The sequence below is a fragment of the Prunus avium genome, chromosome 2 (genome assembly GCF_965620075.1).
Source record: "Prunus avium chromosome 2, drPruAviu1.hap1.1, whole genome shotgun sequence".
NCBI lineage: Eukaryota > Viridiplantae > Streptophyta > Magnoliopsida > Rosales > Rosaceae > Prunus > Prunus avium.
In genome coordinates this window covers 3,308,707-3,331,427 of record NC_142285.1, presented here as the reverse complement: position 1 = coordinate 3,331,427, position 22,721 = coordinate 3,308,707, and the positions used below count along the sequence as shown (strand labels likewise).

The 22,721-nt window shown below is 42.1% G+C and overlaps 1 protein-coding gene and 1 long non-coding RNA gene across 2 annotated transcripts; both read left to right on the top strand.

Annotated features, from left to right (window-relative positions):
• The first annotated feature begins 15,004 nt into the window (after nt 1-15,004).
• On the top strand, nt 15,005-15,430 carry LOC148296264 (uncharacterized). The gene has a single exon (XM_088248142.1). It carries the CDS (start codon nt 15,005-15,007, stop codon nt 15,428-15,430), a length of 426 nt encoding a protein of 141 aa, XP_088104268.1.
• A 4,685-nt stretch (nt 15,431-20,115) lies between these two features.
• On the top strand, nt 20,116-21,294 carry LOC148296263 (uncharacterized). The gene is made up of 4 exons (XR_015833383.1): nt 20,116-20,257; nt 20,390-20,468; nt 20,569-20,636; nt 20,758-21,294. It is a non-coding gene; the product is annotated as an uncharacterized LOC148296263 (long non-coding RNA).
• Nucleotides 21,295-22,721: the final 1,427 nt, after the last annotated feature.

Sequence of the window (22,721 nt, the reverse complement as noted above, 5' to 3'; positions counted from 1 at the left end):
CTGCTGGTGGGATTTATTAGTGAAGTGCATCAACCATTTCAGATTTTATAATGGAAGTGTTGTATGCATTAGTGAAGTGCATCAACCATTTCAGATTTTATAAAACAAAGTGTTGTATGCATTAGCCATACTTAATTCAGATTTTCAGCTTCCTTAGGCCTATATATAGTGAGGTTTCCCAAGCTTGTAAACACACCCCAAGGGGGGGAGCTCTCAAACACTTCTCTAGAGCTCCCTTCCCTTCTCTCCCTCAAATTCTCTTAGTTTCCTTTGTAGTTCTCAATTGTTGTAATAAGATCATTCTACTAAATTTTCTTCTCCAAATCTCTCAAACACTTCTCCCATCTCTAAAGTTCTCAAACACATTTCCCTTCTCTTCCAAAAAGCCTCCATGTCCTCAAACACTTTTCCCAAACACTTCTCCTTTCTTCCTCAAAGTTCTCTTAGTCTCTCTTTAATGTTTTCTTAGTTGTAATTTATTTTTCTTGTAATGTACATTCTTTCTTAAGTATTCAAGTTTGATAAGTTTCCAAGTTTCAATTATGGTTTTTGTTCTTATTCATTATGCTTATAAGTTAATATGCTAGTTTGAATGATTGATCACCATTTAGGCTTGCATGTTAGCTATCTTGGTTTGAATTAAGAGTAGACACCATGCTTTAATTCGAATTGAACTATGAATAGGAAGAGTATGTATGGACATTCGACAACAGGGATTAGATACATGCTTGGTTGTTTAAATTGTTCTTCTATGCTTAATGGGTTCCTAATGCTTAATTTTAGGTTAGACAACAAATGATCAAATTAGGGAATTAGGAACACAAGGTTATGACCACACACCATGGCTTAATCATACTTTAGCTAGAATCAATCCATTAATCTAATTGAACTTGGGAACTTATCTACTTGAGTTAGTTATTTTCTTTCTTCCTTGTTTTATTTATTTCCTTTTTTTTTTCATTTCTGTTTTGTGTAGGGAAAATGAATTGGATCATTCAATCACCAATCCTCGTGGGATCGACCTCGCACTTACATATGCTATACTACCAAACGGCTCGTGCACTTGCGAGTATCACAAGTTGAGGATGCAACTGAATCCATTTTGGTGCAGCTGAAATCCACACAACAAGTTTTTTGCGCCGTTGCCGGGGATCGGTAACATTGTTTGATTCTATTTGGCTTTCCTACTTTATTTTTTTTTTTCTTAACTGGACAATTTCAAGTTTTAAAGTTAATGACATTAATGGATAAGTTGTGTTTGTAGTCCAACAGAAAAGGACAATTGCCCAACAAGCAAGAGAACTGGGTTTAAGTCCCAGCTTACACAACCCATTGGTGCTTGTTGCTTTGAAGCATGGAATTGGACGTGTGTTGATTTTTCCTTTTCATTTTTAGTTTTTTTTTTATATTTCGTAATCCTTTAATTCTGTTTCAAGTTTTTTGTGTTCGTTTTAGCAATTTATGATAGCTTAATAAAAATGGAGAGAGATGGCAACCTCAATCATAAGAATGGGAAGTGTGGAGCAATGGGAGAAGTCGCGACCTCCAAGTGCATCACATTCGACCTAATCGCTTCAAGGGGGAGCATTTCAATCCTTTCTCTTCTTTGAATTATGTTTCTTTCCGTCATTGTTTTTACCTTTTGGTCCGCGTTGAGTTCTTTGTTTTTCTGTGCTGAATCCAACCATATAAAGAACGTAAAATTTGGACTTACGGTTGGAAAGTTATAGCCTAAAAACTGAACAGAGGTCGAAGCTGAAAAACATAGAAACGAATCTGTCCAAATGGTGATAAACGGGTGATAGAAAGTGCTGTTTGTGTTTTTCTTTGGTTTATTGGTTTGTTTCTTTTAGTACAACAATTTATGTTGTTTGTTTGAATTTGTTTAGAGTACTTAGTTCATTTTCGTTTATGGTTTGTTGTTCCATTTTATCTTAATTTGTTTTTGTTTCTTATCTTAAAAATTTTAAAAAGATTTTTCATATGAGCTGACTTATGGTAACTCCAGTGAGCACTTCCGTCAATACAGTGTCTAGGAGTTCTATAGGCGACACCTTCGGTGTCTAAGAAGTTTGGGTTTTAAGCGGGACCATTGTGACCCCTCCAACCTTCCCGGATCCCCTGGCTGTGTTTTCTGAGGCCCTTAACTGGTCATCCATGAGTTGCTTGTATATTCGTGTGTTTTTAAATTAAGTTTTTTTTTTTTTTTAATTATTTTTTTTATTTTTTATTTTCTTTGTTTTCTTTTCTGTTAAGTCTTTGTTTTTGTTTTGTTAAGTTAGTTTATGTATTTATTTACGTGGTATGGTTAGTTAGTTAGTTTTTTTTCTCTGAGTGTTAAAAACAAACTTTATTTCAATTCAAACATTGCATAAAAAAAAAAAAACAAAAAAAAAAAAAAACAAAAAAAAACAAAAAAAAAAAACAAAATAACAAAATAACAACATCATCATCATCTTCATCATCATCTTCTTCATCTTCTTCATCTCCATCATCATCATGGCTTGCCTCTATTTTCTCGCACTTGTAGAATCTGCAGCAACTCCACATGGTCCTCATTTTTTCTCTGCAGTGCTTCCACGTGCTGATTGGCACAGTAGAGCCGCTTCTGCAAGTCCGCCACCATAGCCTTCAAGGAAACTATTTCCTCGCTCATCGCGGCACACTCCCTTGTCCTCGCCAGTAATCGCATGCCCAAATTGGTAGCGGAGACCGCGTGGAGCACAGTTAAATTGTGGGACTCCTCTACCGCTGCCTTATCAGACCTCTGTGCCACATGCAGATGATCTGTCGGAGTGAGCTTGCTGCTAATCATGCCTCCTAGCAGCACTGCTTTGTTCGACAGTGCCTCAGAAAAGTTCGGTATTGCCTCAGCAAAGTTTGAGGCCGTGCCGTGATGATATGAAGAGTTTGGAAAGACAGTGTTTGGAGGAGCCCTTGTTTGGGCATTCGGTGGTGCAAGTGAGAGCTCAAGGTTGAGATCATCAAGGTGAGTGCATGAGGATGCCATTTGTTTTGCTTCTGAATTTTTTGATGTTTTTCCTTGAGTTTGCAGGAAGAAATGCTGGGTATCATCCGCTTGCAGAGGTGTGGTTTAAATAGACATATGCTGATGAGAGAGAGCCAACACCATTTCGGATTTCCCGGGCATGCTCGACCTAATCGCTTCAAGGGGGAGCACCTTTACTTTACTTTTCTTTTTTTTTTTTTCCTCCGTGTTTTCTGGTGTTTAATGTTTTTGCCCGTTACTTTCATTTTCTAGAGCTTTGTGTTTTTGCTTTTCCCTTTCGGCTATCATCTTTAGTTTATTTTAGTTAGGGAAATGTGTTTTCTTTTCCGTTTGTCGTCTTTGTTTTATTTTAGTTGGGAAGTGTGTTTTCTTTTTCTTTTTCTTTCTGCAACCTTACTCTTTTATTTCCGAAACAAAATAACGAAAATACAAAAACAACAAAATAAAATAAAAACAACAATAATGCAGTAGGAAATCATTTCTTCTCGGTGCTTGGTGTCTCGACCATTGGAGCTTTGAGTTTGGCCCTCTGGCTGTCCTCTTCCGGGGCTTCACGCACAGCTTCTTGGGGCTCATCACTTGAGCTCCCAAAGATCGCAATCTTAGCTTGAGCGTAACTACTCTCGCGATCTGCTTGTTTGCGTTTACCCGGTCGGTCTAGGTCCTCCAGCTGTTTTCGCATGTCGCGAGAGTACAACTCTACCATTTTTGATAGGTTTTTATTCTCGTCCCGCAATACTTCTAGCTGGTGTCGATTCACCTCCACTATCCTTGACCTCTCCCTTTTCAAGCTTTTTATAGCAGTCTGACACTCCTCAACCATACTTCGCTCCGCCGCCAACTGACCTTTCAGCACCTCTACCTCATGGGACTTCGCAAGTAGGCGATGACCCAAACTTGCGACTGTTGCCGTACTCTGCACGCTCAGTGCCAGGGCATCGCTCACGACCCGGTTGTCATCCCTTGTCCCCAGAACACGTATATCTTTAGGAGTCACTAAATTTCTAGCCACTCCAATGGCAACATCGTTGTCCAGGAGTATTGAGTCAGTTACTGTCACAGGCCCCCGTGCGGAAGCAAAGTAGGGCATCCATACTGGTGCCGCTGCTTGGCCTCGTGTCTGAGTCGGTGGAGCTAGGTTGAGATCCAACGAAAATGGGTAGTTAGAGGCCATTTGATTTCTCACTCTCTTTTCTTCTTTCTTTCTTTTCTCTTTTGTGTGTTTCTGAGTTTGTGTTTTTTTTACCCTTTCTTTTTACCTTTTATAGACTTAGTCTGCTAAACCCTAGCCGCTGCGGTTCTGAGTTCTGTGCGGCCCTTACCGCTTATCTCTATATGTCGCCGCACCCGTTTCCCAACCCCCTTAATTGCATTTTCACCTTTCACCACCTTCTAGTGAAAAAGTCGTCCCGCTTCACCCAAGAAGCCAATAATTCTAGCTTGGGGGATGTGACTGCTGCCTCTGCACGCCGACACGTCCCTCACCCCTTTCACCCGTGACTCCCCAGGAACCAAGGCATCAGGGACCACGCTCTTCCCTTTCAGAAATCACACTCTTTGCACTCCCAATGCACATTTTTTTTTTAAATTAAAAAAAATAAAAATAAAAAATAAAAAATAAACGTCTGGGCTTCGGATTTTATTGTGGGTCGGGTTTTCACCGTTGTTTAGGTTTCAAGGTGGGTTAACTTTCTTTTGGGTTGGGCTTTTAATTGTTTGGGTTTTGGTTTGCGTAAGACTGTCTGTTTAGGGCTTTTTGTTTCGACTGTTTTACTGTTTCATTTCTTTTTATTTGTTTGTTTGTTTTGTAATTTTTTATTTTGTAATTATTTTATTTTATTTTATTTTTGTTTTTTGTTTTATTTATTTATTTATTTGCTTTAATACCTTCAATTGTTATGTTTGACATTGCTTGTGCCTAAATTTTAAACATTGAGGACAATGTTCATTTCTAGGTTTGGGGGTATTGGAGTTTAGCATGTAAATTTGGTTTTTCCTTAATTTATTTTTTTATTTTTTTTATTTGCTTGTTTTTATTTTTATTTTATTTTGTTAAGTCTTGCTTTTATTTTGATTTTGATTTTGATTTTGATTTTATTCACTTTCCGAACACATTTGATGAGATTGTGATAAATGTTTGCATGACTTAAATGAAAATTGAATTTTATTTATTATTTATTTTGTTTTCCTTGTAAATTTTTATTGTAAAAAAAAAAAAATTAATTAATTAATTAATTTGGCATCGTTCTAGCATGACATGTTCGAAACCTTCTTTGCACTTGCCATTTGTTTCATAATTTTCCAATTAAAGGATTTGCATGACCCAAATAATTGTATCAAGCATAAATTAGACTTATATAACCATATAATGTGAGCTTTTGAGCCTTGTGCTTCATTTCATGAGTGTTATACACATACTCTTATTTTCTTGTCATCAAAGTTGTTGTTTGATCTCATTATTCATTGATTTGGTTGATCACTTAAAAGTCATTCATTCTTATGCAATTTGACTTCATGACATTTTAAGAAGTGATATTAAGGCCTTCTTTGGATCGTTTGTGCCTTTCAAGCTAACCTTATGCATGCTTAAGCATGATTTTCCATTGTTTACCATTTTGAGCCTACATGTAAACCTTTTCTTTCATTTTACCAATTATATTTCCTCACCTTAGCCCGAAAAACAAATATTTACCTTTCTAAGGAATTCATGAGCTCTAATTCGGATGTGTTTTTCAGGCTAAGTTTGGGAAGGGATATTACATCAAAAAAAAAAAAAAAAAAAAAAAATCACACAATTGGTGAAAGAAAAGAGAAAGTTGTGATTAAGTGGCGGTTGTTTGAAAATTCATTTTTGGGCCTTCAAAATAATTTGGTGTTTGGAAAGGAGTTTGAATCAATGTAAATGAAGGTATAAGGAGTTTTGATCATGTAAAAGAAAAAAAAATCTAATCGTGATGATTCGAAGTCTTGTAAACAATTGTTTTATGCTCTTACATTGCGAGTTCCTTGGACTTTGTATTATCCATACCTTTCATTTCTTACTCACCTTACACCCTTGGCCCCATTACAACCTATACTAAAGACCTAAATTGATCTTAAATGTCATGTGGTTGAATTGCATCCATTTTTCTACTTTTAAGTGTTTGGCATCCTTCTTGAGATCATATTAATGCAAGTTCTTCATTTTCCTATTTTGAGTTAAGTCCCTTATGATTTAACTCTAATCTCATGTTTATAATTGAGTGTTGCATTGTAGCCCTCTTCTGAGTGATTCATTTGTGAGAGGACAACTTCGGTGAGATTTGAAGTAGCATTTGTGCTTGGTATGATTTTTGAAATTGTGTGAAAACTAAGATTTGGGAATTTGTTGCATTTGGCTATCACACTAATACACTTTGAACATGTTATGTTTTGAACTTTGCCGCCTTGTAAATAATGTCTAAAATTGAGCTTTTAAACTTTTGAGTCATGTGCATGAGTCATTTATCTTCATAAAATGTTCGGAAAGATTGTTTTGAGTTTTTATTTATTTATTTTTATTTTTATTTTTGTTTTGTTTTTGTAATTATTTTTGTTTTTGTTTTTTATTTTGCTTACGGACTAACAATCTTTTAAGTTTTCTAATTACCTTGTTTTACAGAGTCAGTAAAACGTTTGTGGGTATCGTATCTGTTAAACCCTCAGGAGACACAACTCCTCCTACTAGGGATGCCTAGAGGTTTAAAGGCTTGTTGCATATGCTCAATGCAATCGAGTTACCTACGAAAGTGGTCTAGTTAACTTCTTGTTTGTTTTTATCTTTGTTTTCCTTTTGTTTTGCTCGAGGACTAGCAAAATCTAGGTTTGGGGGTATTTGATCGGTTCATAATTGTATATCATTTTGTACCCTTCTAGCTTATGATTTGGTTATGTTTTTGAGTTAAACTTGTGCTTTTAATCCTTTTTGTGTTTATCTTTCAGTTCATTGAGCTTTAGGTAATAATGAGGGCTTTGGATAGTAAATGATGCAATCCATGCATGTTAGGGCCTAATTTGGATGAATGGATGAAGAGCTTAAAGACAAACTCAATTTTGGCTACAGTCCCCTGCCAGCCCAGTTTCGTAGGTCATATTGCAAGCTTTGTTTCAGCAACCTACATAGCTCGGATGAGGCCACATTCTTCATGAAAGTTGTTCCAATGGGTGTATACTATAACATATCCGAAATTCAGCCTCATTGGATAATTGTGGAGTCTGTTACCTAGCAAACACAGAGCCATGCTCAGGATGGATTTTATCAGCGCGCAAAATGAGTTAGCAATTTGTTTTGGCCTTAACTTCCTCCTCCGACCTTGGATTGACCCAAATGATATATGGCTGGAAAGAAGACATTCTGAACTTCAAGTTTGAGTGCTTAAAGTCTTAATTTGCTTAAGGGAAGCCCAATTCGTAAGCCCTTGAAGTTGCTGGTCATGCTGACCTCAGGATGAGCTATTATTTCTGGTTGGAAGCTTGGTCATGGTGACATGAAGATGAGCTAGGGCTGCTGGTGGGATTTATTAGTGAAGTGCATCAACCATTTCAGATTTTATAATGGAAGTGTTGTATGCATTAGTGAAGTGCATCAACCATTTCAGATTTTATAAAACAAAGTGTTGTATGCATTAGCCATACTTAATTCAGATTTTCAGCTTCCTTAGGCCTATATATAGTGAGGTTTCCCAAGCTTGTAAACACACCCCAAGGGGGGGAGCTCTCAAACACTTCTCTAGAGCTCCCTTCCCTTCTCTCCCTCAAATTCTCTTAGTTTCCTTTGTAGTTCTCAATTGTTGTAATAAGATCATTCTACTAAATTTTCTTCTCCAAATCTCTCAAACACTTCTCCCATCTCTAAAGTTCTCAAACACATTTCCCTTCTCTTCCAAAAAGCCTCCATGTCCTCAAACACTTTTCCCAAACACTTCTCCTTTCTTCCTCAAAGTTCTCTTAGTCTCTCTTTAATGTTTTCTTAGTTGTAATTTATTTTTCTTGTAATGTACATTCTTTCTTAAGTATTCAAGTTTGATAAGTTTCCAAGTTTCAATTATGGTTTTTGTTCTTATTCATTATGCTTATAAGTTAATATGCTAGTTTGAATGATTGATCACCATTTAGGCTTGCATGTTAGCTATCTTGGTTTGAATTAAGAGTAGACACCATGCTTTAATTCGAATTGAACTATGAATAGGAAGAGTATGTATGGACATTCGACAACAGGGATTAGATACATGCTTGGTTGTTTAAATTGTTCTTCTATGCTTAATGGGTTCCTAATGCTTAATTTTAGGTTAGACAACAAATGATCAAATTAGGGAATTAGGAACACAAGGTTATGACCACACACCATGGCTTAATCATACTTTAGCTAGAATCAATCCATTAATCTAATTGAACTTGGGAACTTATCTACTTGAGTTAGTTATTTTCTTTCTTCCTTGTTTTATTTATTTCCTTTTTTTTTTCATTTCTGTTTTGTGTAGGGAAAATGAATTGGATCATTCAATCACCAATCCTCGTGGGATCGACCTCGCACTTACATATGCTATACTACCAAACGGCTCGTGCACTTGCGAGTATCACAAGTTGAGGATGCAACTGAATCCATTTTGGTGCAGCTGAAATCCACACAACAGGCAATCCCAGCCAACATGGGCAAATCCCGGGCCGACCTACCCAGCAGAAATAGCGTACGGCCCACTCCATGCTTTGGCCGTATCATTGGGGCAAAGTAGCCCCACGCTTTCTGCAGTCCAGCAACTCGGCCCAATCCATGCTTTGGCCGTCCAGACATAGCCTGGCCCAAGCAACGCGACCTCCATGACATCACAACAGCACGGTCAGAGTGGTCGGACTGTTGCACCACCGTTACAGGTATACGGATCGGCCATCCTGACGGTAACACATACACACCCCGGTCAAACCCACGGCGCTTATCTAGTGCCGCCTGGCTCGGTCGCAACGGCCGAGCCCCTTGTTCAAGTGGCCCAGCAGGTAAGGGCACAAAATGATGCGCAACAGGTACCGCGGCCGTGTGCGGCCCAACAGGAAACGCCCCCTCAAGGGCTTCAGTTCGAAGACGTCCAGCGAATGATCGAGGACGGCCTGACTCAGAGGCGACCGGAAGCGCTAAGATACACAAAGCCGTACCCGCCAGAGATTGACCGAAGCCCCCTTCCCCGGAACTATCGGTTGCCAGAATTCATGCTATTCTCCGGGGATGGGCAGACCTCATCCATTGAACACATAGGCCGTTTCACGGCCCAATGTGGAGAGGCCGAGCCCAAAAGCTCCGCTTATTTGTTCACTCTCTAACCAGCGTAGCGTTCTCATGGTTCATAAACCTTCCACCGAATTCGGTGAGGGATTGGTCTAACATGGAAAGAATATTCCACGAACATTTCTATCAGACCAACCGAGAGATAACGGTCGCCGAGCTGGCAAGGATGAGCCAGACGTCAGACGAATCACCTAGCGACTACCTGCAATGGTTCAAAACATGCAGGAACTGGTGCCGAACAAACCTACCAGAGAGGGAATTTGTCAAAATGGCTGAAGAAGGGTTGGAGTTCGAATACCGGAAAAAATTCCAGGGAATCAAATTCCGGGACATGCATGACTTGATCAACAAGGTGGACAGATACGTGTCCTTATTGAAGGAAGAAATGCAGAAGAAGACGGCTTCGAAAGGGACTTACTACAGGAATCCCATTGTCGGCTACGCCGAAGCGGACGGCTCCGTGAAGGCCGAGAGCGACGAGGTCGAGATGAGCTTGGCTGAAGTCAGCACAGACAAACCATTCGTCTGCAAAGGACTTGTCAAGGCTGACAATAGCCGCACAAAGATTCCCGATGCCAAGTTTGCGGCTCGAGAAACGAAGGCCTACACTTTTGATTTGACAAGGGCCAAGGCTATCTTTGACCTGCTATTGACCGAGAAGAAGGTCAAATTGTCTTTCGGTCATAAAATTTTGAAACCCGACGAGCTCAAAGGGAAGAAGTTGATAGACGAGAAGAAGCTCCAATTCCCGTAGAAGGCAGCCATGCAGGTTGACTCCAAGCCGTTCCCTCCACCTGTCGTTAATATGGTCAACGCCCAGCTCCGAGCCGAATATAGGGAAGTTCATCGGCCGGCGAAAGGAAAAGAGCCGTTAGCTAAACCAGAGCCGGTGCTTTGCAACCGATGCAAGTGTGAGATCGGTCAGCACAGATTGCAGGAGAACAAAAGGAAGGCCGCTGAGCCCTCTCAACAGTCTGTGAAGAAATTCGGTGGGCAGTACGACCGTCGGCCAGCCAACAGAGCTATTTTTGATTGACTGGGGGCACGAACCCCCAGTACCTCGGTTGGCCAAAGAGACAAGGCTGCCCCTAGGCCAGTAAAGACTTTCAAACTGCCAGTCATACGGGATGACCGTTGGTACCATGCCTGACCGGAGGGCAAGGCCGAACCACTAACAAAAACCCAGTTGAGAAGAATGCAGAGACAGGTTCAGCAGGCCATAATACAGACGACCCAGGCCGAGGGTTCCAAACACCAAAAGAAAATGGCAACTTAGTAGCCGATCGTCTCCTCTACGACGAAGACGGCCAGCACCAGACCTTCAAGGACGTGGCGCTCTAGGCAGGACGAGAACCCTCATAGGACTGCGGCCTTTTCTGTTGAGCCAGAGGCCGTGGCCGTAGAGAAATCAGACGAGGGTATCATCGATGTTTACCGCGGAAGGGACCCCCTATTCTCGGCCAACGGTTTGTCCTTCCTCATAGAATTCCACAAAGACCACTCGGCCATCGACCTATACGGCATGACCCCTGAGAACCGTGAAATCGTGAAGTTGGCCCTCAAGAACGCTAAGGCAAAAGGGCTCCTCATTACCAGGGGGTCTGACTCAGCCATTAAGGCCGTATACCAGGCAAACCGGGAGGCCAGAGCAAGAGGGATGCCAGGTTACCAACCTGACTTGGGAAGATTGGAGGCCAAGGCCCCCTTCAGCAAGGGCGACTTAGAATACCTCCGCCAATATTTTACCGTGACTCCGGCCGACACTATCTTTGGTCTGACGGCCGAGGAAAAGGCCCAGGTAAGCCGTTTGGACGACTACTTGACGGCCAGGGATACGTTGGCTAAGGCTAGACGAGCCCTCGAGGAGAAGGTCGAGGACTCGGACCCCCTCTGAGATCAAAGTGTCCACAGGCGAGGTCCCTGGGACTGCAAGGCCTATGATCGAGGGCCCCGGTGATCCTTTCTTTGCGCATGAGGCTGAAAACGACCCCACATTAGGAATCTCCGATGAGGAATACGAGGGGATCCTCGGGATGGTTGAGGGAGCTGATAGGGGAGACCAGCACGAGCCGAAGGAGGTCAGCATGAACATGGTCTTGGTACTGCCGTCCGAGTTTTCAGCCCCAGGAGGGCAGAGGAACGGCCTGGATGATGACGTGGTCGAGGAGCAGCTTGATCTGAGGCCAAAGACAAAGGAAGAGTTGTTGGCCGTGGCTTTTAACGAAGTAATACCCAGAGATGAGCCAAACAAATACCGACATCTCAAGCCGTTGTACATCTCGGCTCACGTGGAAGGTGTGCCCGTGTCCAAAGTCTTCGTTGACTGTGGGGCGATGGTCAACATCCTTACCTATTCCCTGATGAGGAAGCTGGACAAGTCAAAAGAGGACCTCATCCCCAGCGACGTGGTTATGAGCAGCTTTGTCGGCGATAAATCTAAGACCATCGGGGTATTGCCGTTAAAAATCACCGTGGCCGACCAGACAAGAGTCGCGGCCTTCTATGTAGTCGAATCCAGTGTGGACTACAATATATTACTCGGCCGTGACTGGATCCATTAATTTGGATGCATACCGTCTTCCCTCTTCCAACTATTGTTCTTTTGGGACGGCCAGAAGGTGTCCATTCACCCGGCCGACGAAAAACCTTTCGAAGCCAATGCCGTGCAAGCACGAATTCACGACGATGACGTTGGATGGGTTGTCCTCATTGGCCACGATGCAAGCGGCCGACCAACCAGGACAACGGCCCAGAAAGTACTGGAGTTAGGCGCCGAGAATGTTCGACAGGATTCGGCGCGCGAAGTATTGATCGACCTCACTAGCCTCTAGATGACAGACAAAGCCACTAAAGAAGAGGGAGCAGCGGCCGTGACCAACCTGTTGGAAAGACTGCTGGAACATTGGGCGGAGGAATCCTTACGGCCAAACTCACCGATCAACTTGATCGAGTTCCTCCATGAATCAGATGAGGTGGATGCTTTGACCTTTGAAGACTTGGAAACGGCGCCTGCCGAGATGGAGGATGACTACCCTGAGGTCCAGGACCCTTTATTAGAAATAAATGTAGGGACGGAGGCCGAACCACAGCCTCTTTTTGTAAGCCAACTTTTGAACCCTGAGTTAGCGGGCGAGATTATCGGCCTGCTCCATGAATATAAGGATTGTTTTGCTTGGGATTACCATGAGATGCCTGGATTGCTAAGAAGTTTGGTCGAGCACGAATTGAAGATCAAGGAGGGGTTTAGGCCTTTCCAACAGCTGCCAAGGCGGTTCTCGACCGAAGTACAACTTAAAGTCAAGGAGGAAATTGAACGGCTCCTTAAAGCCGGCTTCATCCGTACGGCCCGGTACGTTGAGGGTTTGCACCGATTACAGGAATCTGAACCTCGCGACCCCCAAGGACGAGTACCCCATGCCTATGTCGGACCTCTTGGTGGACGGAGCCGCGAAGCACGAGCTCCTGTCTTTCATGGACGGCCATGCTGGTTACAACCAGATCTTCATAGCCGAGGAAGATGTCCACAAGACGGCGTTTAGATGTCCAGCGCAATCGGAACCTATGAGTGAGTGGTCATGCCGTTCGGCCTAAAGAATGCCGGCGCAACATACCAACGAGTTATGAACCTTATCTTCCACGACCTTATTGGCCGAACCATTGAAGTCTACATCGACGACGTGGTTGTAAAATCCCCATCCAAAGCTGACCACGTAGGGCATCTTCGATAGGCTTTCGACCGAATGCAGGCGCACAGCCTGAAGATGAACCCTAAGAAATGTGCTTTCGGCGTCACTGCTGGGAACTTTCTCGGTTTCTTGGTTCACCAACGAGGGATCGAGGTGGACAAAAATAAAGCTACGGCCATTATGGCGGCACCTCTGCCGAGGACCAAGAAGGAACTCCAGTCCTTCCTCGGCAAGGTCAACTTTTTGAGGCGATTCATATCCAACTTAGCAGGGAAAATCCGGCCGTGACTCCTTTGCTCAAACTGAAAGACACGGAACGGTTCATGTGGGGGGCAGAGCATCAAGTGGCCCTCGACGACATCAAAAGATTCTTATCTCAGCCACCGGTCCTTATGACGCCGAAAAGGGAGAAACCCTTGAGGCTTTACATTTCGGCTTCAGAGGGCTCTATCGACTGTCTGCTGGCTCAGAATAATGAGTTTGAACGAGAACAAGCAGTGCACTATCTGAGCCGCACCCTTAACATAGCCGAGCTAAACTATTCACCGATTGAAAAGCTATGCCTAGCGCTCTACTTCGCGGCTACTAAGTTGCGTCACTACATGCTTCCTTCGGTCGTTCAGATCATCTCCAAGATCGACCTCATCAAGTATATGCTCACTCGACCGAACATGCGCGGCCGAATCGGGAAGTGGACGATGGCGTTATCAGAGTTCACCTTCCAATATGTGGCTAAGAATTCGGTCAAGGGTCAGGCGTTGGCCGATTTCCTGGCTCACCACCTGGCTCAGGGACATGAAGAAGAGTTAGAGGTCGAGATCGGCATGGCCCGCATGGAGAAGAACTACTGGACCATGTACTTCAATGGCTCCAGTACCGAAGCCAGGTCTGGGGTCGGAATCGTGATCGAATCCCCTCAAGGACAAAGGTGGCAATTTGCATTCCAGCTTGATTTTAAATGCACCAATAATCAGGCCGAATACGAAGCACTCATCATCGGTCTCGAAATTCTAAAAGAAATGAAGGCAATCTGTGTCTTGGTCTACGGTGATTCTCAGTTAGTAATTAACCAACTGACTGGGGAATACCAATGCACGAGCGAGAATTTAACTATGTACTACGTAACGGCCCTCAATACGGCCGATGAGTTTTCTATGATCTTCTTTGTTCACGTACCACGTGCCGAAAACCATGAGGCCAATGGGATGACCCAGGTAGCGTCAGGTGTGAATATTCCGGACAACGACGACGATCGCGTGATAAGAATCGAGAAGCGTACCTTGCCGGCTTTGGCCGAGCGAGGAATGGCAACGCAAGTGTCACCGGCCGAAATCACCGATGAAGTCAACACGGCCGAAGTTGACTGGCGCTACCTCATAGTGAAGTATCTGCGCGACCCCTCCGGTAACCATGAAAGGACTATTACTCCTATGTCCCAGCACCGAAGACATTAAGGTTATCATGACCGAATCCCACGAGGGGATTTGCGGCGCTCATCAGTCGGGCGTCAAGATGAGATGGTTGGTTCGGAGGCACGGCTATTATTGGCCGACCGTTTTAAAAGACTGCATAGAATATGCGAAAGGGTGTATCAAGTGTCAAATCTACAACCCCATACAAAGGGTACCGGCCGAAGCCCTCCACCCGGTTACTGAACCATGGCCGTTCAGAGGGTGGGCCGTCGACATCATTGGCAAAATCTATCCAGCCGCGTCCAACCAACACGCATGGATTTTGGTGGCAACCGATTATTTTACTAATTGGGTCGAGGCGGAGTCCTATCGGTCAATTTCTAGCGCATAGGTGGTCAAATTCTTTGAAAATCACATCGTCCACAGATTCGGTATACCTGAGCCTATCACGGCCGATAACAGCCCAGTCTTCGCGTCAGCCGAGACTCAGGAGTACGCCGAAATGATGGGGATCAAATTGGTTCACTCAACACCTTACTACCCTCAGTCTAACGGACAGGCCGAGGCAAGCAACAAGGTAATCAAGGGCATCCTTGAGAAAATGATCGAGGAAAAGCCTAGGGCTTGGCCCGACTTACTCCCTGAAGCTCTTTGGGCTTACCGAGTCTCAAAACGCTCGGCTACTGGCACGTCTCCTTATGCTTTAACCTACGGTCATGACGCCATCGTTCCAATGGAGTTAAGGGTTCGGTCTCTCCGTGTGACCGAGCGGCCTGGGCAAGAAAGGAAGGACTACGCGCAAGCCATGGCTCAGGAGTTGGAAGATTTAGAGCAGTCCAGGCTCGATGCTTATAATCTAATGCAAGCACAAAAGCAGATTGCGGTGAGGGCCTACAACAGAAAGGTCAAGCAAAAGACTTTCGCCGAAGGCGACTTGGTATGGCGAGCCGTGCTTCCTATCGGGACTAAGGATCCTCGATTCGGCAAATTCTCACCCAATTGGGAGGGGCCGTTTGTTATCGAATGAATCCTCGGCCGAGGTGCTTTTCAGTTGAAAGATAGGGATGGAGAATGACATAACTTGCCAATAAACGGCCAGTACTTAAAAAAATATACCCCGTCATTATGGGAGACGGCCGAGATCGAGTTGTGAGATTTACAAGTAACAAATGAATGAAGTAAACGGCACGACGAAGCTAAGAGGAAAAGCATGCATTCAAACAGTAGGAAAAGGAAGTTATACTTCATTTAGATTAAAAGAAAGGGGGTCGCGTTTACAAAGGAACGGCCGGTCGTGGCCGATTGGAAAAAAACATATAAACGTACATATGTGAAATACAGATTACTTCCTAAGTCTATGAATGACGGCTTCTTGATCCCCTCGCATAAGAGGCAGATGATCCTTCCCTAGGCGATGTCTCCGCCGTCCACATCTTCACCAACCGCTGCCCCACCACGGTCGTTACTCTGGAAATTGGGGTCATAGTATGGCCGAGGCCGTCACTCTGGGCACGGGTGCAGCCGGGTTGAAGCCAAGGCCGTCACTCTGGGCACGGGTGCAGTCGAGTTGAGGCCAAGGAAGTCACTCATGCCATGGCCAAGGCCGTCACTTTGGGCACGGGTGCAGCCGGGGTGCAGAACCCACGATCAGGGGGGCGGCCGAGATTTACCGGGATTTATGGGGTTACACCACCATGCTTCAAGATCCCAAATGTTGATTGGACTACCCACTTGCTTTGATCAGGCTCCACCATGCAGATTTTTAGCCTTGATTACTCCTCCAGAGCTCTTCCTATAAATACCAAGCTCGAGCTACATTCAAAGGGTTCAAACACCAAACCAAAAGCCTTCCACGGAGCAAATTATATTTTCCTGTAATGCACTTTCAATACCTTTACTTGCTTTCCTAGGAGTAGTGATAGATTGTAAGGAAAATCCATTCATCAATATATCATACGACCCTTGATTTTCAAGGCGCCGGAGCACTATCTCTGTTACTCTCTCATCCACCCCATATATCATACGACCGTCGCTCTCTGAGCAACGCGCTGGAGCACCGCCCAAAACCCACCACCAACACCACCGCCAAACGGCCTTGTAGCTCAGGCCGTGAACCTGACGGCCGAGATCAGTTCCTCTCTCGGCCACAATCGTTTGATTAGAAGTCGAACTCAAACAAGCGCACCACTTAACCATTTTATCCAAACACTTCACTCTCTCAACGCACGGTAGACCGTGCTGGCATGCCCGTGCACAACTGCACCGCATCCAAAAGAAGGACGTCACGTGTTGACGCATATCCCCTCGGCCCGGAGCACCAGGCCGTGAGATTTGCGCAGCCAACACCTTGAACATAACCTGAAATCATCGTCATCCATGAAATCAAGTTCCTCTCTGTCATCTGGTCAAACAGGCACCTAGCAACATGTATTTGATTAGATTTTACATAAATTAGAGGGTACCAGTACCCAACAACATCACTTGAAGAACTAAAATAAAATACATGGGCTCTTTGCAGCAATTGAGAGATACTGCTCCCGGAGAGAGCGCATCTTGTGTTACAGATAAATTTTGGCTCAATAGAAGAAGTTGGAAGTGGATTTGATGGTGCTTGTTAAGGCTAAATACATAAGGTTAGAGAAATCTTAGAAGGAACCAGAAAGACTAAACAAAATCTTGTTTAAAAAAGAAAAAGAAAATCAGCTAGTGTGGCTGATGAGCAGGAAACATTGGTTAATGAGGACCAATACGAAATGAATTTCAATTTACCAGAACATATCGTACTTGCAAAATGTTCCCAGTTGATAGAGACAAAGACAAACAGTCCTACCATTCACAAACATGATCAATGAAAAGGGTTTTAATAACTGAATTTGGACAAAAATCAGTAAGTGTAGACACCGAGCAGGTCATTGGTTAATGAGGACAAATACTTGAGAAAAATAAATTTATGTCACCAGAACTGATCTTACTTCCAAATTGTTTTCAATTGGTAGAGGAAAAGGAAAATTTTCCTGTGGTTCCCAAACATGATCAACGAAAAGAGTCTTAATGACTGGATTTGGACAAGGGTCTTTACACTGTTAATGCTGCCAATTCAAGCTGTCAAGTTAAACACACAAGTAAGTGTCTCTCCCCATTACAAAAAACAGAAAGTGACTAAATCTTTTACTAAATATGAGAATAACAAGTACTCTCTCTCACACACAAACGCGCACAAGCATATGTATGAACATATGCAATCACAAAATAGAAAGGAAGACCAAAACTAGAGAGGAAGCATTACCTTTGGTTAATGAGTTTATATAATCTATGACTTTTGATGCTAGGATACTTCAGTTTGCCACGGAAAACTGGATTTGCCTCAATTATTTGCCTGAGTTTTTTCATCATATTCTTCCTCATAAACATTATATCTCCACACATGGAGAGTGCCTTATGATCCCCGTTGGATTGAACCCATATACATGTGATGCATTTCTTTGAACAGCTCCTCATTACCTTTGGCAAAAACTTTGAGATCCTTCATGAGGATATCTAATGCCTTGGCGCGACAATTGCTATCAAGAATGAACCAAAAACATGCAGAACATGGTAATTTTTTTTATAGAGATTGTTTATGTAAAGATTATAAGAAGCTGAAAAAAAAAAATAATGATGTTCTCACTTGTCAATGGGCTCAAGGAAATTTTGCTTTCTGATCTGGAAATGGATCTTCGTCGAGTAGCGATTGTTATTTCTATTTCATAGTGACATATTGGAGACATCAAATCAAGTTGAGAGGAAAAATAGATCTTCGTCATAGACATGCGGCTTATTGTTTAAGGAGTACAGCCGGGCGACAATACTTTTTAACTATATTATTTAAGGGGTACAGCCGCGCGGCAATACGTTTTAAATATATTATTTCAAGAGTATAGCCGATCGGCTATACTGTTTATAAAATAAAGTAAAAAGGACCGCCTAGCCCGCCTAGGCGGCCCATTTTTAGAAAACTTGAATGGCGTTTTTTTTCTTCAGATTTCTTTTTTCCTGTCTGGTCTGGCGTCTCTCTAAATACATCAAGCTTGGGTTTTAGCGACTCACGTTTATCAACAACGTAAAGGCATCTCTGAAAATCAGCAACGTTCCAAGCCTGAAACCTTGGAAATTGGCAGAGGTTAAACCCAGAAACTAGTGTCTTGTGGGGGGAAGGGATTGGGTGAATATAGTGTTGTTTAATTAATGTTTTCTATTCCACAATGCAGGCTGCATCCTTCAAAGAAAAGATTAACCGAATGTTTGGTGGAGAGCATGGCCCATAAAGAGTGGCAGTATTCCGTTTCTGAAAATTATTTGTGGCATATATAATTTATTATTTATTATCAGAGGATGGATGATTCGGGTATAAGGGTATTCTATTAATTTGTTTTCCTCTGTGTGCAGTCTTGCAAACGTTGATCCTATTGATGTAGCCAGAAATATTGCAGGGTTAAACCCAGAAACTACCCTCGGTAAGCATTAAGTTTATTTATATCACTAAATATTGACTCTTGTAATCTTAAGCTCTATGTGGGGTTTCTTATCGTTCATTCATATTCTTTTGATATTTGCAGTTGTGGTAGTTTTGAAGACCTTTACAACAGCTGAAACTATGTTGAATGTTCAAACCCTTCGGGAATGGATTTCGTCTTCTCTCGGGTTAGTGCACTGCTAGCACTTGTTCAAGTATACGAACACGTTGTTTCAGTTCAGGATTTGCTTAATAATATTTGGGTTAATTTAAACAAACGTGAATGAGCTTGGGAGTGGGCGAAATGAATCATATTTGGAATAGCTTGGGAGTGGGCAAACGTGAATGTACGTTTAAATAATGTATTTGGGATAGCCGATCGGCTATACTTTTTAAATAATATATTTAAACAGTATAGCCGCCCGGCCATAACCTTCAAATATGTTAATTCAAGAGTGTAGAGTATAGCCGTTATAAAACAAAATAAAAAGGACCCGGCTAGCCCGCCTAGGCGGCTGATTTTTGGAAAACTTCAATGGTGTTTTTTTTTTCTTCAGTTTTCTCTTTTCCTGGCGGGTCTGGCATTTCTACAAAACATATCAAGCTGGGGTTTTAGCGACTCACGTTTATCAACAACGTAAAGGTTAGTTCTTCCCAACAATTTACCCTTTTTTTTTCTGTGCATTCTTTAAGCTGTGGTCTTAGAGTGAATTCGTTTGAAATTTCTCAAATTGTCGATAGCTCTGAACAAGTAGTCGAGTTGTTAAGATTGGAGCTTTGTGATAAATATTGCTCTTGCCCTCTTGTTTGTTGATAGAATGACTGGCTGGGTGAAGGAGCTTTTGAGGAATTATTGTAACAAGAATTTCAGAAATTGAGGTCTCTTGTGGCTTTTGGAATATTATTTTCTCTCCATATTATGAGATTCGATAGATTGTTCTTTAAAGAAATATCCATTATTGAATAGATTCCCTGTAGATATGCCATCATTATGCAAAATCTGACTGAGAGGCTTAGGCCCCTTTTGGGTTTGAAAGGCTAGGATTATTGTGTTATTTGGAAATTGAGTGAAGACCAAAGGTTAAGAGGAACCTTTTAATTAACAGTTACGAATTCATGTTTCTTTTTGTGAATGAGTTTTAGATTGGCTAATTTTTATTTTATTTTATTATTTTTTAGGTTTATTGAGTTGATGGATTGTTGTTTTTCTGGGGCTGATGAGAACACTCCGACTAATGTAGGAAATGAACTTATTTTTCCAGTTTATCCAGTCCTTCCATGCAGAGATACAATGCAGCACTCAAGAACAAATTCCTGTGATCTTCTTGCCCAGCTTCCTTCTTCTCTGTCCTTAGACTCTGGGTATCTATATATCCTTTTCATTTTCGCATTTTTGTTTACTCATTCAATCATAATTACCAATTACCATACATATCTTGACAAAAGAAATTAATTAGTGTTTTTATATCATTAACCATGGGTGCTCATGAGCAGGATTTATGCACATCCATTAATATCAAACCAGCCCATTTGGTTGAACTCATCTTCTAACAGAGATTCAAGTGCCATGGCAGTGAGCTCAAGTTCCCATTTTTCCTAGCTAGTTCCAAAAGAAAGTCCTTTTCTCAACATATAATTAAATGTAACTATATATTTCTACTTACATTTTGCAGGAAAGAGATGGGACCAGAGTTTTGGTTCCAAGTGCAGGGGGTTGATTGAGCTGTTTGTCTCCAAAGATGTATGATATTTTATGATGTTTCACTCAAACCTTGCATTAATTTCTTATGTTCGATTTGAAATTTCATTTTGGTCACATCTCACAAATAGTTTTTTTTTTGTGGTAACTGTCATATTCACAGGTCTCTGATGACCAACAATTGATTGATTATATCACAGCCCAATGCAACATTTCACTGGAGCAAGACACCCTGCTTGGTGTTGGCTGCAATACAAGCTTCCCTGTCAATATAAATGACATGAGCACTGAAATACAACCACAGCCCTTTCCAGGCAATGAGAATGAAGGAAATGATCATCTAAACAGTAATCATTTCCAGCAGCCGCCTGTTGTTTCCCCAGTGGATCATGATTCGAATGTGCCATACAACATATCATCAGTTGATCGAATCCTTCTCTGCAGCACGTCTCCAATGAATGTCCTGCAACATGTCACTTACAACTCAGAGAATAGCATGAAGAACGTCCTTGATTTTGTGAGAATTGATAATGCCCTTGTATTTGATAGAGGTCATGTGTTGAGCTGAACACGAATGATCGTCAAAAATTTCATCTTTTCTATATGGTTTTGCATGTATAGTTGATGTCTTGTATGATTCTTAATTGTAGATAAAGGATGGGATTCATTGCTTAGTACCAACAGATGGCAAGACCCTCGAGGTCGATGATAAGAGCAATGATTTTTTGAATTTGTATTTTAGTATTTTTTCTGATGTGAAAATATAGTAGCTAATATTACTATAGAATGTTATGTAATAATATTTCTTCAATTCTTATACCAGTTGTTGTACGAGGATCATTGGCAAATATATCAATCATATTGAAGAGATACATATATATATGGTGCTTCTCGTACCCTTTAAACACATTTGAATTTTTTAAAAGTATAGCCGCACGGATTGATATATCTCATAGCAGAAGAGCAGGGTTGTCAAGTGCAATAAGAAAGGCTTTAATTGGGTTTAGTTCATAATTACGATGGATACAATTTAAAAAGTAAATTCCTATACAAGCAATTTTATACTATGAAATTCAACATTCTATGATCCATAAAATGTTGGCAGATCCCTTTTTGTTGTTGTTGGTATTTATGGGTTTAACCTGTATTATTTGTTATAAATAGAATTCATTTTTTATTCTTGCCCAGTGGGCTAATAGCTGGAAATCATTATAAGCTTGAAATATAATATATTCGAATATTTTAAAAGTATAGCTGATCGGCTATACTCTTTAAATATATTTGAAACGAACACGAAGCTTGCACTCGCAGAGGACGGAGGTTGCAGTCGAGGTCATAGCCATTTCACTTCTCTATCAACTCAAGCTTCGATTTGTTTTCTTCAGTTTCAGCTACTTAGTCCTCTAGGTTTGGCACCCAAAAAAGAACCAACCTGACTAGGAGGCCGGCCAGCCGCCTAGCACCTGCCTAGCCACCTATTCGCTAGCCTAAACCAATTTTTCGAACACTACGATTGACTGAAAGTCTGAAACCTGAAATTGAAAAAGTTTAGCTGCTAATTTGAGTTTGAGATTGAGATTGGGAAGCCGAAGCAAGCACAAGTCAGGTCCATAGAAGAAGAGATCATGAGATTCTTAATTCATCTAATTCCATTCCTCTCCCTGTTTCTCGCCTTATTCTCTTCTCTCTAGGCTCTTGTAACGACCCGGTCCTAAATTTATAATTAATTACTAAATTATTAAAGAAAAAGACAATGTTACCCCTGTTGAGGCCCAAAAAAAATCATAGGACAGGCCCATGCATATTTTAAAGCCCAATCGCTATCATGCTATAAAAATGGCCTAGCTGATGCACACATGCCATGCCAAGCAAGGTTACAATTTGGCACGCGGGGAGGCAGTGGTATGAGTTTACCACTTTCACATGCAAACTTGTAAGAATTACAAGGTTTCGTAGGCCCAAGCCCACTTAGCCCACTGCACTGACAAGCATTATCTAACGCAAAGCCTGAGCCACTGCAATACGACATAGCCCGAGCCACTGCAAATACAATATAGCCCAAGCATAAGCACACGATAACGTGCAATGCCAAGCAACTCCCTGTTGTGTCAAAACTCGCAACAAGCC

Bases quoted from the DNA above. Each gene is read 5' to 3' on its own strand.
- LOC148296264 (XM_088248142.1), top strand. From the start codon at position 15,005: ATGATCGAGGAAAAGCCTAGGGCTTGGCCCGACTTACTCCCTGAAGCT.